Below are 17,058 nucleotides of genomic sequence, written 5' to 3' on the forward strand. Positions count from 1 at the left end.
TTTTGGGTAAAATGCTCTGAAAACATCTATTAAATCCATCTGTTCTAGTGTATCTTTTAGGCCCATTGGTTTCCTTGTTGATTTTTTGCCTGGAAGATCCGTCCATTGGTGTCAATGGTGTGTTAAAGTCTCCTACTATAAGTGTGTTACTATTGATCTCTCCTTTGTCATCAGTCAATGATTGCTTTATGTATGTAGGTGCTCCTATGTTGGGTACATATATGTTTACCAGGGCGATGTACTCTTGATTTACCAATCCGTTATCATTATGTAATACCTTCTTGATCTCTTATTATTATATTATCATATCTTATTATATATTATATTATTATTATTATTATTATTATTATAGCCTTTGTTTTAAATTCTATTTTATCTGATAAAATTATTATTACCCTGGCTTTTTTTTTCATTTCCATTGTGTGAAATATCTTTTTCCATTTCCTTACTGTCAGTCTATGAGTGTTATTTGATCTGAAGTGGTTCTCTTGTAGATAGCATATGCATGGATCTTGTTTTTTTATTCATGCGGTTACCCTATGTCTTTTGATTGGAGCATTTAATCCATTTACATTTGAAGTGATTACTGATAGCTACATTGTTACTGCCATTTTATTATTCATATTTGTTATTTCTATTTTCTTTCTTACCCATTATTTTTTTACAGAAGACCATTTAACATTTCTTATAATATTGGCTTGTTAGTGATGAATTCCTTAAGCTTTTTCCTGTCTGGAAAGCTCTTTATTTCACCTTCCATTTTAATTGTAAGCCTTGCCGAGTAGAGTATTCATGGTTGTAGATTCTTGTTTTTCATAACTTTTAATATTTCTTGTCAGTCCCTTGTGGCCTGCAAAGTTTCCCGTGAAAATTCTGCAGACATTTGTATGGGGGTACCCTTTTAAGTAATTGGCTGCCTTTCTCTTGCTCCTTTTAAGATTCTCTGTATTTGACTTTTGGCATTTTAATTATGATGTGTCTCGGTGTAGGCCTCTTTGAATTCCTCTCATTTGGGACTCTTTATGCTTCCTGGACTTGTATGTCTAATTACTTTGCCAGGTTAGGAAACTTTTCTGTCATTATTTCTTCAAATAGATTCTCAATATCTTGTTCTCCCTCTCTTTCTCTGTAGGTACTCCTGTGATATGGATATTATTTCACTTCATGTTGTCCCACAGGTCTCTTAAACTATCCTTATTTTTTAAATCCTTTTTTGTTGTTTGTTGTTGTTCTAATTGGGTGTATTCAGCTACCTTGTCTTCCAATTCACTGATTCGATCTGCTGTTTTGTCCAATCTACTGTTGAATCCTTCTAGTGTATTCTTCATTTCAATTATTCTAATCATTTTTGTTTAGTTCTTTTTAATGGTTTCTATGTCCTTTTTTATGCTTTTTAGGTTCTCATTGTGCTTATCCATTCTCCTCATAAGTTCATTGAGCATCCTTATAACCATTATTTTGAACTCTGACACTGATAGGTTGCTTACCTTCATTTTATTTAGCTTATTTTCTGGAGTTTTTTTTTCCTGTTGTTTCACATGTGACATGTTTGCCTTTTCATTTCATTAGCCTTTCTATGTTCATTTCTATGTGTCAGGAATATTTTGTTTGTCTCTTAGCCTTGGCCAGATGGCCTAATCTGGAAAGTGTTCTGCGAGGCCAAGTGGTGCACTCTCCCTGATCCCCTATGCCAGGGGTTCTGGACGTGATCTTTGCATGTGTTGTGTGTGATCTTCTGTTGTCACTAAGCCTTTATTGTTGTTAGTAGATCAGCAGATGTGATTAAAGCTCAGGCTGACTTAATTGCAGGACTTGGCTGCACCCGCAAGGTAAGAGTTGCTGTGTGGGGGTTGATTCCACTGAGTGGAATTTGCCCTAACAGGCTTGTGTACTTGTTGTAACCACTCTTTGTGTGTATCACTAATGAGACTTGTCAGGAGTTGCGCCATTGTGGTCTGGTACCAACTTCCTGATGTATTAGTTTTTTGGCCTCTTGGGAAGGGCTTCCCCATAGGCCAAGGTCAGCCACTGCTTTTCATTGTTCAGGGCTACCTGGTGGGAACTACAAAGCGATCCACAGATGATTGTTGCCTATGCTGGATCTATAGGTAAGTGGAAGAGAAAAGGCTATAGGAAGCAGTTGGTCATTCCCCATCCCTGACCTGCAGCAGTTTAGCAGAGGGACTAGAGCTCCTCAAGGCCTGACACTACCTGTCAGTTGCCTGTTGTCTCTGAAACTGGATGAACTTCTGGGCGGTATGTGTGTTTGGTGGTGAAGGGAACTTGGGAGTCTCATGGGTCTATTGAGTAAACTTCTCCCTGCCACTGCAGTGTCAGTTAGCATGTCAATGCTGTCTCCGTGCCTCCCTGTACAAGTTTCCACTTGTAGCAAGGTCAGCTGCTGCCCACCCTGGGCCTGAATGTGCTACCCTCTGGCAGGGGCAACTGCCTATCAATGTGCAGCAGGTACTTTGTGTATTGTATGGGTCAGAAGCTCAGGGAGTCAAAAGCTGTTATGCCAATACAGACTCCTGTGATCCCCTCAAGAGATATTGCAGCTGGTACAGGCAGCAGTGGTCTGTCCACAACTGGTTTTCTTGAAATGCGCTCACTTTGTTATCAAAGGTCTGTTGTTTGCACTGACTGCACAACCCCAGAGCCAAGCAGGGCACAAGAGGCTGCTTGTCAATGGGCTGCAGGCACTTTGTGGCTTGGGTAAAACGGGATCTCAGGGAGACAAGGAATGTCTGGCCTGTACAACCTCAGTTTTGCTGCAACTTCTGGGCCCAGATGTTTCTGCTGTAGTCACAGATCACAGTGATACTAGCTGCTGTCTGAAGGGGTCCCACAGACCCCTACACTTCCTGAACACAATATTGCAACTCTTGCAAGCAGCAAAGGTCTGCCTGATGCTGATTTCCATGTAGTGCCCGCCCTGTGCTAGCCAAAGTCTGTTGCCTGTGTGGATTGGGAGTTCAGGGGAGGTGAGGGGCAGGACTGCGGCAGCTCACTGTCAGTGGGTCGCCTTGGGCAATTTGTGGGTAGAGTAAGGTGGCGTCTCAGAGTAATAATGACTGTCAAAAGAATACAGCCTCAGTTTTCCTGCAACTTTGGTAACTGTTCACACATTCCTGCAGAAGTCCCAGTTCACAGCAAGGCCTGCTGCTGTCTGGGACTGGCTCACAGTTCCTGGATATCTGCCCAAGTTCGAGCAGGCAGCAGTGATCCACCTGTCCCTATCTTGGAAATGTGGCTCACAACACTGGCTGCTGAGGGATTGGAAACAAGGCTCTAGTCGGTTGCAGGCTACGAATGCTTGGCCCTGCATTAGACCAGAGCTTGGTAGCCAACCAACAACATAATCCCCAGGCAATCTACAATTTGGGTGGGGCGGACTGATCCCTTCTGACCAGAGCTTCCTAATGGCTCTGTGGGAGGGGTCTGCACAGTCAAGCTGGCGTGGTCAATAGATTGCCCTGTAGGGGAGCTGTCTAAGGCACTGTGGTGGCTGCCCTTCCAGCCCTCATTCTGGGACCAAGTAATGCAGACCTTCTCAGAATGAATTCTATGCAAGCCTCTGACCCACGGGGTGAGTGTCCACAGGTCAGAAAGCCTGTGCATGGGTCCTTCAAAGGGAAGTGTAGGGATTCATTCTCCTTCCATCTCACCCAGACGGCCAGAATCCCCTCTGGTTTTACAGTCAGAGTTATTGGAATCTCCTCTTCCTTGGGCTGGGAGCCCAGATGAGACTAGGAACCCTCTCTCCTTCAGGAGAGCTTCTGCAGCCTCACTCTCCCTCTAGGTGATCCTCCACCACCTGTGGGTACTGGTTCAGCCTGATTCGCGGCTTTTCCCTTTCTACCAGCTTTGATGTGGTTCTTTTATTTTAGATGTAGGTGCTATGATCACATTGATTATTTTATAATTTGGTTGTAATTCCAATGTGGACCTGGGAGGAGATGAACCTTGCTTCTACCTAGTCTGCCATCTTCCTCCATTCGATGTTTTATCTTATTTTAATAAAAAAGAAAGTTAGCCCATTTCCCCCTTTCAGCTATGATTTCACTGTAGATTGAAAGCTAATAAATAAATAGTTTCTTTTTTTTCTGATGAGATAACATTAGAAAAAAACTATTGCTTAAAACATCTATTTCTTGTGTGAGCAACAAATAAAATAAAATTTAATTATTAGACTATGCTTACAGCAATTGTTTATTAAGCCTGGGGCTTTTTAAAAACAGGTATATAATTTTTCATCTAATCTAAATTTTTCATTTTTCTGTTTTTAAGTCAAATTCCAAGAGGTCAAGGTCAAATTTTGATGGAACATCCAGATGTCCTCAGCTGTCATGGAGAATATTTATCATATTTGTTTGCATATTTTTCCCATTGTATTGGCAGATACTTAGTTATTAACATGGAAGAAAGAAGTGGATTAAGGAATTAATTTATCAGTCACTGTAGCCTAGGTTCAATAGGCTTTCAGTTTTATTTTATTATTTCAGAAAGAAGTCATTATTCCATAAGTGGCTAATAAAACAGTAATAAAAATAAGGATAATGATGATAAGAAAAAAAACTGATACCTATTGAGTACCTACTAACCAACTACAAAAGTATGTGCACATGCACACACACAAACACACCATTCTCCCTCTTCTCTCTACCATAATTGCCATCACCTCATCATACACCCATGCTTTTCCCTCTTGGTTAAAAAATGGCAAAGGGGCTTATTAAAACCTACAGAAGTCTTTGAGATGCATTGATTTGATTGATTTGGTGTGAAATGCCCTCACAGGTATAGAAATGTTGCTTTAACTAAGAATTTGTCTGCTTGGTCCAAATAGTTGCAGCATTATGAAGGACATTATTTTCACTTCAAAAAGAAGGATCAGCAAGGGAAGAAATGCAGAAGTAATTGCTTGGAGTTGTGGGGAAAAAATAACTTCCTTGTTAGAGATCTAACTTCTCTCTTAAGCCTTAAGAACAGAAAATAACAGCCCTATGAATAGAAAAATTGTGGAAATACTGCCAGAACTGAAAATTCCAGCTCATAGCAACTGCCAGTCTTAGGGAACTTCCAGAAGTCTGGAAACTACTGCTGCTTTGCCCCCAGCAAAAATTAAGAAAAACGTTTCCTTACCTGTTATTAATTGCCAAAATATGTGTGCCAAGACTTATTTGATCCAAGAGCTTCTTGGGAATTTTACATATGAATGGAGAGAAAAAAGATACAATGACAGTTTTGCTATTCTTTTTTTTAACTTTTTAAAAATTAAGTTTATTGGGGTAACATTAGTTACTAATTTAGTTAGCAATTTTCAAGTGTACATTATAATTTAACATCTGCATATTCTATTGTGTGCTTACAAACCAAAGTCCACTTTCCTTCACCTACAATATATTTGATCCCCTTTACCCACTTCACACTCCCTTTATCCCCCTATATTTGACCCCCTTTACCCTGTTTACCTCCCCTCTCCTCCTCCACGCATAACCTCTTTTTATCTTTTTGTTGCTCTGATTGCGTGTATTCTGCTACCTTGTCTTTCAGTTCTCTGATTCGATTTTCTGCACATCCAATCTACTGTTGAAGCCTTCTAGTGTGTTCTTTATTTCAGTTATTGTATTCTCCATTTCTATCTGGTTCTTTTTTATGGTTTCTATGTCATTTTTTATGCTTACTATCTTTCTGTTCATAGTCTCATTGTATTCTTCCATTCTCCCTATACATTCGTTGAGCAGCCTTATAACTATTATTTTGAACTCTGTCTGTGGTAGGTTGCTTGTCTATTTCATTTAGCTCATTTTCTGGAATTTTTCTCCCATTATTTCATTTGTGGCATGTTTCTTTGCTTTCTCATTTTATTAGCCTTTCTGTGTTCATTTCTATGTGTCAGGAATATTTGTTTTGTCTCTCAGCCTTGGCCAGATGGCCTAAAATGGAAGGTGTTCTGCATGGCCCAGTGGTGCACTCTCCCTGATCCCCTATGCCAGGGGTTCTGGACATTTTCTTTGTGTGGGTTGTGTGTGATCTTCTGTTGTCACCAAGCCTTTATTGTTGTTAGTAAATCACTGGATGTGATTAACGCTGAGGCTGACTAATTGTGGGAATTGTCTGCACCCACAGGGTAAAAGTTGCTATGTGGGGGCTGACCCCATTGAGTGGGATTTTCCCTAGCAGACTTGTGTACTTGTTGCAACCACTCTTTGTATGTACTGCTAATGGGACTAGTGAAGAGTTACTCCTTCCTGGTCTGGTGCCAGCCTCTGGAGGCATTGGTTTTGTGGCCTCTTGGAAGGGGCTCCTTTATTGGCCAAGGTCAGCTGCTACTTTTCATTGCTCAGGGCTACCCTGTGGGAACTACAAAGTGATCCGCAATGGTTGTTGCCTATGCTGGATCTATAGGTAAGTGGAAGAGACAACACTGTAGACAGAGGTTAGTTATCCCCTGTCCCTGACCTAGAGAAGTTTAGCAGAGGGACCAGTGCTCCTCAAGGCCTGATGCTGCCTGTCAGTTGCCTGTAACTCTCTGAAACTAGACGAGCTTCTGGGTGATATGCGTGTTGGTTGCATAGTTACCCCGGGAGTCTCTTGGATCTATTGAGTAAATTTCCCCCTGCCACTGCAGTGTCAGTTTATGTTCCAATGCTGTCTCTGTGGCTCCTATACAAGTTTTCAATCATTGCAAGTTTAGCTCCTGCTTACCTTGGGCCTGAATGTGCCACCCCAGGGCAGGGGCAACTGCCTATCAATGTGAGGCAGATACTTTATATATTGATGGGGCAGTAGCTCCGGAAGTCAAGGGCCATCAGGCCAATACAGACCCCTACAATCTCCTCAAGAGATCTTGAAGCTCGTACAGGTAGCAGTGGTCTTCACACAAGGGTTTTCCCAGAAATGCGCTCACTATGCTAGGCAAGGTCTGTTGCCTGCACAGACTGCATAACCCCAGAGCCAAGCAAGTCACCGGAGTCTGCCTGTCAATGGGCTACAGACACATTGTGGCTTTTGTGAAGTGGGATCTCAGGAAGACAAGGACTATCAGGACAATACAGCCTAAGTTTTGCTGCAACTTCTGTGCCTGGGAGTTTCCGCTGTAGTCGCAGATCACAGTTAGACCAACTGCTATCTGGGGTGGTCCCACATTCTGCTATGCTCCCCAGATGCAATATTGCAACTCTTTCAGGCATCAGAGGTCTGCTTGTCATTGATTTCTGTGCAGTTCCCACCCTCTGCTAGCCAAAGTTTGTTGCCTGTGTTGATTGGGAGGAGGTGGGAAAGGCAGGGCTGTGGCAGTTCATTGCCAATGGGCCTCCTAGGGCAATATGTGGGTAGGATGGGCCTGGTTCTCAGGGACACAGTGGCAGGCAGATCAATACAGAGTCAGTATTGCTGCAACTTCGGTAACCATTTGCAAGTTCCCACAGAAGTCTCAGATCACAGCAAGACCAGCTACTGTCTGGGACTGGCCTACGGATCCCCGAGATCTACCCAAGTTCATGTTGGCAGCAGTGATCTGCCTTAAACTATCTGGGAAATGTGCGTTCACAGTGCTGGCCTGCAGTTGGAATGGTTGGCCCTGGATTGGCTCAGGGTGTGGCAACCATCCAGCAACAAAAGCCCTGGACAATCTGCAGGTTAGGTCCAGTGGGCTGATCCCCTCAGGCCAGTGCCTCCCAATGGCCCTATGGGAGGGATCTGCACAGTCAAGCTGGAGTGGTCTGTAGATTGCCAGGTAGGGGGGCGGGACTAAGGCACAAAGGTGGCTGCCCTTTCAGCCCTTGTTCTGGTGCCAGGTAATGCAGATTTTCTCGGTATGAATCCCATGTGAGTCTGATCCACCGCCAGTGTCCCCAGGTGAGTGTCTGCAAATCAGAAAGCTTGTGCGTAGGTCCTTCAGAGGAGCTTTTAGGTTTTCAGTCTCCTTCTGTCTCACCCAGATGGCCAGAACCCCTCTGATTTTTACAGTCAAAGTTATTGGAATCTCCTCTTCCCTGGTCTGCCACCCCGGGATGGGGATCCCCCAGATGAGACCGGGACCCCTATCTCCTTCAGGAGAGCCTCTACAGTCTCACTTTCTCTCCTGGTGATCCTCCATCACCGGTGGGTATAGGTCCAGCCTGATTTGTGACTTTGTTGTTCCTACCAGCTTTGATGTGGCTCCTTTATATTATCAGACGTAGGTGTTACAGTCAGCTGGACTTCAGGTGATTGATTATTTTATAATTTGATTGTAATATCAATGCAGACCTGGAAGGAGACAACCTCTTCTTTTACCTAGTCCACCATCTTCTTCCCATCCAACTTATATTTTAATTTTTTACAAAGCAAATATATTCCTGTGTCAACTATGTAATTTAAAAAATAGAAAAACATGATATATATATATATATATATATATATATATATATATATATATATATATATATATCTATCAAAATTGAGATCTGGGAATGTTGTTAACTCTCTGGCAGTCATTTCTCCTCTGCCTTAGTTTCTTTATCAGGAATTTGAATATTGGTTTATTGTTATTCAGGTGGTTGACGACCTCTGAACTATGTAATTTCCATGTTTAAGCATGGGATTAAAGACCATAGTTTGGAGTATTTGAAGACAGACTGTAGTCCAGTTTGGAAGGAACCCAGTATTCCTTAAGGGCATAGTAGAAGGTAAGAAAGGAAATGCAGATTGAAGCCAGATTATAGTAATGTTTGAATTCCAGGGTAAGAGATTTGGAATTGGGAATGAGAAGCTATTGAGGATTTTGGCGTATAGGAGTAGCCAGTCAAAGTGATAGTCAAGGAAATTGGTGTATAGGAGGGATTGGAGCTGGGAGATCACCCATGGAAATCACCTAGCAAGTACTGGCCATGGCAGTAGGCATGGAAAAGGACAAGGTGAGGACCAGAGGTATTCTCTGATTTGGTAAGGACTCCCTGGAACTGAGGGAGGAGGCAGAAGTCAGTTGTCTTGCTCACTCTTGTGTTTCACAAAGTTAGTGGTTAATACTGTATAGTTCCAAAGTAGGTATTTGCTAAATTCAATTGCGTTAACCAAGTCTTGCTTAGAGTTCAATGAAGGCTAAAGAAAATAATCTTCAAGTACTCTGAGAGTGCTTCCAGGAAAGACTTCCAACTTGCCAGGCTCTGGCCATTGTCGTCTTTCTTGTCATCCAGGAGCCCATGTGCACTAATTGCAGTGTTGATGTAAAACATTTATTAACAGGTATGCATTAGTTTACACAGGCAATTGGGCAGGGGGTTGATATGGTATTCTGGGCTGACATTGAACCCGGGAAAGATGAGCTCATGGGCTGGCCTGTGTCAATGCACTTTGACATGCAAACAGACAAAGGCTTTCATCTACACAAAACAGCGAAGCTTTCAAGAACAGGGAACTTAGAGCTTTAGAGTTTACACTAGAAAGTCATAGCCGCAGGCCCAGGGGGCAGTTTTTTGGACCCTGGGCCTGTGGCACAATAATTGAGCCTTACATAACAACTTTTTCCAGGCTAAGACACATCTTCCCTTAAATGTCGGCTCCACAATGGACAGAGATTTTTATGTTTTATTGCTGCTGTATCTCCAGTATCTGGTACATAGTAAATACTTAACACAGACCTAATGAATGAATCTACCAATCATTCTTTCACATTAAAGTAGCACCTTAACCCAACTAGTGAGCTTATGGGGTTGTCGAAGTGTAGTAGATTAAGGTGGTATGTTTTCAGAAGCTCCTTATGAAGGGTCCTGCCATCCAGACCTTTAGATCTAGCCAGAAGGAGCTTCACCATTGGATTTTGTGTAATCTTCATCTACCTAGTTGAAGTTGCCTTTCTGCCCTTTCATTGTTATTTGAAGTATGGCTTGAACTTAAATTTAGTTCTGTCTTTACCCATATTTCTACCTGTCTCACCCCCTGTCAATATTCTGTGCTCCTTCCCATGGAACTGTTTCAAAGAGTCATCTCATTTCAGCCATCTGAAAGCCAACATTTTATTTTGACTTGACTATTTTAAACTCCTGAGAAGAAAAGAAATGGTTCTTATCTTTTAAAGACCTACCTTTTGTACCCTTTTCATAACGGAAATTAGCTTGCTTTGTGAGAAGGTGGGAAAAGCTAACAGATTGTTAGAGAATGAAGTTTTTATTGTTACAAATGGATGGCAATACTCATATGATATGTTTGCCTCAATGCCTTAGAATCACCTTTTTGAACAGATCTGTTTCTTGAATAATCATCCCTCATCATTGCCCATTGATTCTATTAAAGGGAAGCTAATAGCATATCGAAGACCCAAAGCTTACCTTTGGAAGCTGGAAAGAGATTTACAATAGATCATTTGCAGAGGGTGATAGTTTCTGGGTGGAGATATATATATATTTTTACTTTGGGAAGCATATGTAAAATACATTAAAATGAGTGAGCACTACTTGCTTAGGACTGTGGCAAATAAGTAGAATATATGCTGGTGACATCTCTAAGTTTGTAAATGATAACCATGCTCCCCACCCTCTGTGAGGTAAAGGGAGAGGGGAGAATACATAGAGTTGGGAAGTACCTATTGTCCCTCTAGCTTTATCCCAAAGCCTCTGTCCCATTAAGGCCACCCACCAACAGGCTTTTCTGAAGGCAGAAACAGGAATGCATCTAAATTGTTTCTTAGCTTCTTGGGGCTAGAATATGTACAAAAGCTGGGAGTATGGAGGAGAAAGATGAATAACTGAATAAAGCAGTTGAGAAAACTGGCAAGCTATTTGGCTAATTCCCTTGGCAGTTCTTACCACTCTTCTCATGTTCTCACCCTTCCTCCTTCCCTCCATTTTTCCTTCTTCTTAGGACCGGGGTGAAATTAGCCATGTCCCTGATTTAAGTTAAGTCATCTTAGATCAAGAGACTTCTTACCCAACCTCTCCAATGGAGGTTTTTTCCTGTATCCCTTTGCCTTCATGATTTGAAATGGTTAATCTTAACCTCTACCAACTGTGTCTAATTCTGATAAGTCTTAATAATTTTCAGCTTACCTTGTCCTAAGCCATTCCCTACTCCTGTTTTGTCTTCCTTAGAGCCGGCGGCAAAAGGTGATAGCACCATGATTAAGAGTGCAAACTCTGGAGTCAGTTTCCCTGGCTCCTATCCCAGCTCCTCTACTGCCTAACTGTGTGACTTGGAACAAATTTCTGAACTTTTCTGAGCCTCAGTCTTCTCTTCTGTGAAATGGTGGTAATAATGGTACCTGCCTAGTAGGACTGAATAATAAACTTCATTGAAACTTCTTATCATACTGACTGGTATATAGTAATTGTTTAGTTAACAGCTGTTGCTATTATGTAGTATGGAGACATTTTACCATCTGCACTCCAATTTTGAGGAAGTAGAGATCCTTGCATATCCAAGGAATTTTACAAAAAAATTTAAAGATTATTTGCACATCTTTTGATGGAAATCAATGCCAAAAGCCTTGTTTTTGATATGCCTACTCCAGTATCCAACTTTGGTCCCCGTGCTCATAGGTGCTGTGATTGACAATAATTCAGCTATGGCATGTAAGATGTATTGCTTAATCCTTATTTTTGAGCCATCTGTGCTGCCTCGATATGCCCCAGCATGAATGAATTCTACGTGCCATAACTCTTCTCTCCTATGAAACCACCTTCCCAAGAAGTCTCTTAAAAATGATTTAGTCCTACCTTTCCCCATTTTCCATTTTACAGAGAGGCCTAGAGAGAATTAGACTCATGCCTAGGATGAGTAAGTCACCCTAGAGCCAGGCCTGGCATTCAGTTTACAGGGGTCTCTGGTTTAAGGCTCTCTGAAAACTGGAAGAATTTAAGTTAACCTTTTTTTCTGCTTGGCTAGAAACTTCTCAAAGAAGGAAGCTAATCCATTATTTTTCTGCTTTCTTCCACAGCTCTGGGTGAACCAAGAGGATGGTTTGGAGGAAGGGCCCAGTGACGTCCAGAATGGACACCTGGACCCCAACTCAGACTGTCTCTGTCTGGGCCGGCCTCTGCAGAACCGGGACCAGATGCGGGCCAACGTCATCAATGAAATCATGAGTACTGAGCGTCATTACATCAAGCACCTCAAGGACATTTGTGAGGTAGGCCCAGCTATGACAGTGCATATGTGGGCACTTAGAGTAGAGTAGAAAGCAATTCTATGAAGAACCAACAACCCCCTTGGGCCTTACTTGTGACAGTCCCACATTGTAGGAAAGAGGGCTTAACTGGCTTCCTAGATTCTGTTCATCGAGAGAAATTGTTCCTTGGGGCTTCTCAATTTCTCTCTCTCTCTCCGTCTCTCATGCACATACACACTATAGAATTCTTCTTGACCCAGGAAAAACTCTACTTTAAATATTTTTGTCCCCTTCCTTCCAGATGAGGGGATTGGGTCCTACTTTCTGTCCCTTAGCCTTGTTGAGTGGGGTCAGGACCTAGGCTGTAGTCAACAGTACAGCTCTAATATTTTTCAAAGTTTTTGTTTCTTTAGAGGAGTGATGCTCAATAGAATTTCCTGTAGTGATGAAAATGTTTTCATCTTCACTCAAATACAGTAGCCACTGGCCAGCCATCTGTGACTGTTGAACACTTGAGATGTGGCTAGAATGACTGAGAAATGGAATTTTAAATTTTATTTAATTTTAATTTAAATAGGCACATGTGACTAATGGCAATCATATTGGACAGTGCAGCTCTGGAAAGATCAAAGTCCCAAGACCTGTGGACCTTAACTTTCTTTACCTCAATTTATTTTCTCTTTCCAGAAAGATTAAATGTTATCTTCCCTCTCCATGAGGCAGTAAAGTAGGGTGGAAAAAAGAAGAAATCTGGAGATACGGAGTGCTGGCTTTCCCATCTTAACTTAGTCATTAATTAACCTTGTGGCCTTGAAGGTGCCTCCTAATTCCTCTGACCTTAGATTTTCTGATTTGTCCAGAACTTTCATTCTAACTACCTCAAGTTTATTCATGAAACTAAGTAAACATAATATTGTAAGCATTTGGGAAAAGGTAGTTTTCCTTTCCTTCCCCTCCCATCCTTCTTTGCCTCTCTTTTATCTTTATCTTTTCCTCCTATATTCGCACAAATGGCTGATATATTGTTTTTGTAAATTACCCTCTGGAATGTGCTATGTATCTTTGGGCATTAAACCACTGACATGTCATTTGTTCAGCAAATATTTAGTAGAGTGCTGCTCTGTGCCAAGCCATGGGCATAGCTCCTACTCTCAAAGTGTTCTGTCTTAGATCAGCAGTGTCTAAATCACTTGAGAGCTTGTTAGAAATGCAGTCTTTAGCTCTACTCCAGACCAAATGAGTTTGAATCTGTATTTTTAACACAGTTCCTATTTGATTTACAATACATATTAAAGTTTGAGGAGAACAGCTGCCAAGTATACAACAGACTGTACTTACCTGTATTACAAATTCTGTCAAGACCCTAAGTCAGGTCATATATCACTCCTCTGCTCAAAACTCTCCAATGGCTCACTATTTCTCCCTGAGTAAAAGCCAAAGTTCTCTTATTACTTATACATCTCTATGTGATCAAACCCTCCTTACCTCTCTGACTTCATCTCTTGCTCCTTTCCTACATGTTACTATTTTTCCAGCCACACTGGCCTCTTGCTGTTCCTTAAAAATGCCTAGCATGCTACCCGCCCCCCCCCCCACATGCACACATGCAACTTTGACACTGGCTTTTCCCTCTACCTAGAGCACTCCTCCCCAAGATGTCTCCTTGGCTTTGTCCCTCATCTTTAAGTCTTTATTCCTTGAAACCTTCGCTGACCATTCTACTTAAAATTGTAACTTTGTACTATGTCTCCCTCTTTCCCATTTTATGTTTCCTCATTGCACTTATTGCTATCTGACATATATTTTGAATGTACACGTTTGTATACTTATTTATTGCCCATCTCCCCTACCAAGATGAAAATTCCATAAGGAGGGGGGATTTTTACCTGTTGATTTACTAATATATCCTTAGTACCTAGCATGATACCTGTCACATGGTAGGTGCTCAATTAATATTGTTGAAAGTCAGAATTAGATATAAGTGCTTTAGCAGAGTGCATACACATCATATTCCATTTGGTTTTCAGACAAGACAACTGTTACTCCCATTTTCTAGATCTGAGAGATAAAATTACTTTCTCAGAGTTCTCAGGCATGGGCCCACTTGGAGTCCCATAGTCCTATAGAAGGATCTTCTGTTTCCAAACTCCAAAACATTTTGCCCTCTTCCTACAGAGCACAGGGTCAGGATAGCAATGGAAGTATTTGTCTTTCCAGAAAGGGGAATGTTATCTTCCTGCTTTGAGGACTTTCCCAATCCAGCCAATCCATGCAAAACTTTTGTTGGCAATCTGCTGGTTTTGTATTTCTTAATTATTCTTGGTGCTAAAGTTAAGGGTTTAAATGAGAAATATTTCTTTGTTCCCACCCTACAACCACAGGTGTCAAAGGAAGGTTTAGCTAGAGAAAAATAAAAGTGGGAAAAGCTGTGTCTATCTAGGCCAGAAGACAGCATTTTAGCCCAGGAGTGTGTCACCTCTAAACCAAAAGCTGTGAGGAGGAATATGGTTTATCAGAAAGAGCATCAGATTCAGAATTGAGAATCTAAGGTTCAGGTCCCACCTGTGTCACTGACTGGCTGAGGAAACTCAGGTGAATCTTTTCCATTCTGGGCTTTCTTCTCCAGCTCTAAAATGAATGGATTGTAAGAGCTGTGCTTTAAGTGCTATCTGGATCTTACTTTCTCTGATTCTGTCACTAGAGAAAGCTGTGGTAGTAATCCAGGTCACTCCTGAATTTCCTGTTTCCTCCTTGGTACCCATGGAAGTATGTCTTACTCAGGCATGAATGTTAAAGTGGCATGATATACTCTTTCTGTAGTTCAAGAGAGAGCTCTAAGCACTTTCCGCTCTTGTGCTATTGAGGGGAAATAGAGGCACTACATTAGTATAATAAGAGCCACTATTTATTAGAGAATACATACACATAATTTTTTCCCTCTCTGTCTCTTCTTCTCTTCTCCCTCTCTCCCCCACCTCTCCTGCTCTCTTGGGAGGAGGAAGTACTTTACAAACATTTAAGTTACAATATCCTCATTTTACAGATGAGGAAGTAGGAAATAAAGTCAAAACCATTCAGTGAGGCCAGTAAGAGAAAAGATCTTTTTAAATGAGTTCTCTGCAAAAGATTATCTTCTTCTTTCTAAATCCAGACAGTGGGATAAAAGAGTGTTGGCTTAGTTCTAGGTCACCTTGACCAATGATTGGTGATATTATATCTTGTAAACTTATAACTCATAATCAGGGAAACTGAGGCATAGAGCAAGGAAAGCTAAAGATGTCTTATAAGGTTGCTTCATCTTCCTCTCTTGAGGAAGATAATATTAGGCATTCCACACCCGTAAAATAAATTCTGTGCTCAAATTCCTCCAGAGAAGCTGGAATAGCTTTCTTTGGTCATTTATATTACTTTCTCATTCCCTTCACCCTCAACATATTCTTCTTTAGGCCTGAGTTTAGCTTGATGCTATAGTTTCAAGTCATTTTCATTTGATACATTTAAATCTGAGTTTTGCCAACGTAGTAACCATTTGGGTTTTCCTTTCTGTGAATTGCCTATCCTGATGCTTCCCAATTATCTTTACATCTTGCTGTACATATAGAAAATTATAACACATTATATAAAATGGTCATATTTGTACAGCTTACTAACATAAAGGAATAAGGCAGCTCAACCAACCCAAGAGTTTCTGGCTGTCATACGCCCTTCCTTTCTTTACCACCTGGACGGAAACTCCAGGCCCTGTTTATATCCTTTGTCTATTTTCTTGTAGTTTCTCATATTTTTCTTGCTGATTTACAGGAGTTCCTTGTATAGTCCAGGTATTAATTCATTGCCAGCTTTCCATGTGTCAAATATCTTCTTCCTGATAGTCTCTCTCTTTTTTTAAATGGTTTTATTAAGAAAGAATTTCCTGACCCAAAAAGGGAAAAAAGAAAACCACCAATTTAAACATTCTGCTTCTAACTTTTGTCATCATTAGCATGAGAAGAACTAGTCATTTTGTAGTTATTCAACATATTTTATTAATCAGCAACTGTATGCCAGGTACTGTGTTAAGCTCTGGGGATGTAGCTATAAACAGGACAACCATCCTCATCATTCCTTAATTTTCTTAAAATTATTTTCAAAATGTTTATCAGGTCTACTTACTCCTAGGAGGCAGAGGTTAGACTCTCAGAAACTGCTTCTGTGGAATCACTTCACTCCTACTGTCATATCACTCTATTCTCTCTTAACATTTAGATGGTGTTAGAGGGTATTCAATGCATGCTTGACAGTAAAAGCCACAGACCCCTTCTACTCTCTATGCCCTATGACAAGCCTTTAGAGACTCCCTAAGTCTTTTCTTCTCCATGACAAGCATCACTGGCTCTTTAAACCATTCTTCATGATGTTGCTTTTTAGGACCTCTCTACCACACTCTGGCTTTGTGTTCTTTTCTCCAAGTTCCTCTGAAAACAGGGCTCAGATCTGAATGCTACTCTCCTGTGGTGGACTACCTTCCTATTATGTCTCTCTTTCTACCTTCTCAATCTGTTTCTTCTTTTTTTCTTCTATTTTAACCAGAGGTTTTACTTATTTTTTTCCCTAAACCTCAACATCGATATCTTTATTTTTGTTTACTTAAGTATAGTTGATTTTTCCCTAACTTAAAATGGCATTCAATTTTTTTGGCAGTCACATTCCACAGCCTGCTCATCTTAAATTTACATACCCTCAAAAATGAGTGAGTGAGAAGAAACAAATATCGATTGATCCCTAAGCCAAACCTTTGTTCTTCATTGTTATGGAAAACTTGATAAAATTACCAGGTCAGCCAAAGAAAGGGGATGAAAAATGAAGGCAAGACTCCAGAATACTAGTTATATCTCCTGGCCTTTCCCCCCTAGGAAGCCTAGGACGCTGCATGTTATAAGGGCTAAAGGTAACATTTTGGGGTTCTCAGACTACTATCATATTCTTATATC

At 41.1% G+C, this 17,058-nt stretch overlaps 1 protein-coding gene across 10 annotated transcripts in view; it reads left to right on the plus strand.

Moving 5' to 3' along the window:
* ARHGEF9 (Cdc42 guanine nucleotide exchange factor 9) overlaps positions 1 to 17,058 on the plus strand; it is a 171,189-nt gene that overhangs the window by 87,654 nt on the left and 66,477 nt on the right. For 9 of the 10 annotated variants that reach the window (XM_036226739.1, XM_016122604.1, XM_016122607.1 and 6 more), the window contains one exon: positions 11,918 to 12,109. In XM_036226739.1, coding sequence (XP_036082632.1) covers positions 11,918 to 12,109 — 192 coding nt within the window. Of the gene's footprint in view, positions 1 to 1,589; positions 2,109 to 11,917; positions 12,110 to 17,058 lie in introns of those variants that run through there. The other variant, XM_016122612.1, reaches the window with a different exon arrangement.

This window comes from Rousettus aegyptiacus, unplaced genomic scaffold (assembly GCF_014176215.1).
Source record: "Rousettus aegyptiacus isolate mRouAeg1 unplaced genomic scaffold, mRouAeg1.p scaffold_m13_p_9, whole genome shotgun sequence".
Taxonomy (NCBI): domain Eukaryota; kingdom Metazoa; phylum Chordata; class Mammalia; order Chiroptera; family Pteropodidae; genus Rousettus; species Rousettus aegyptiacus.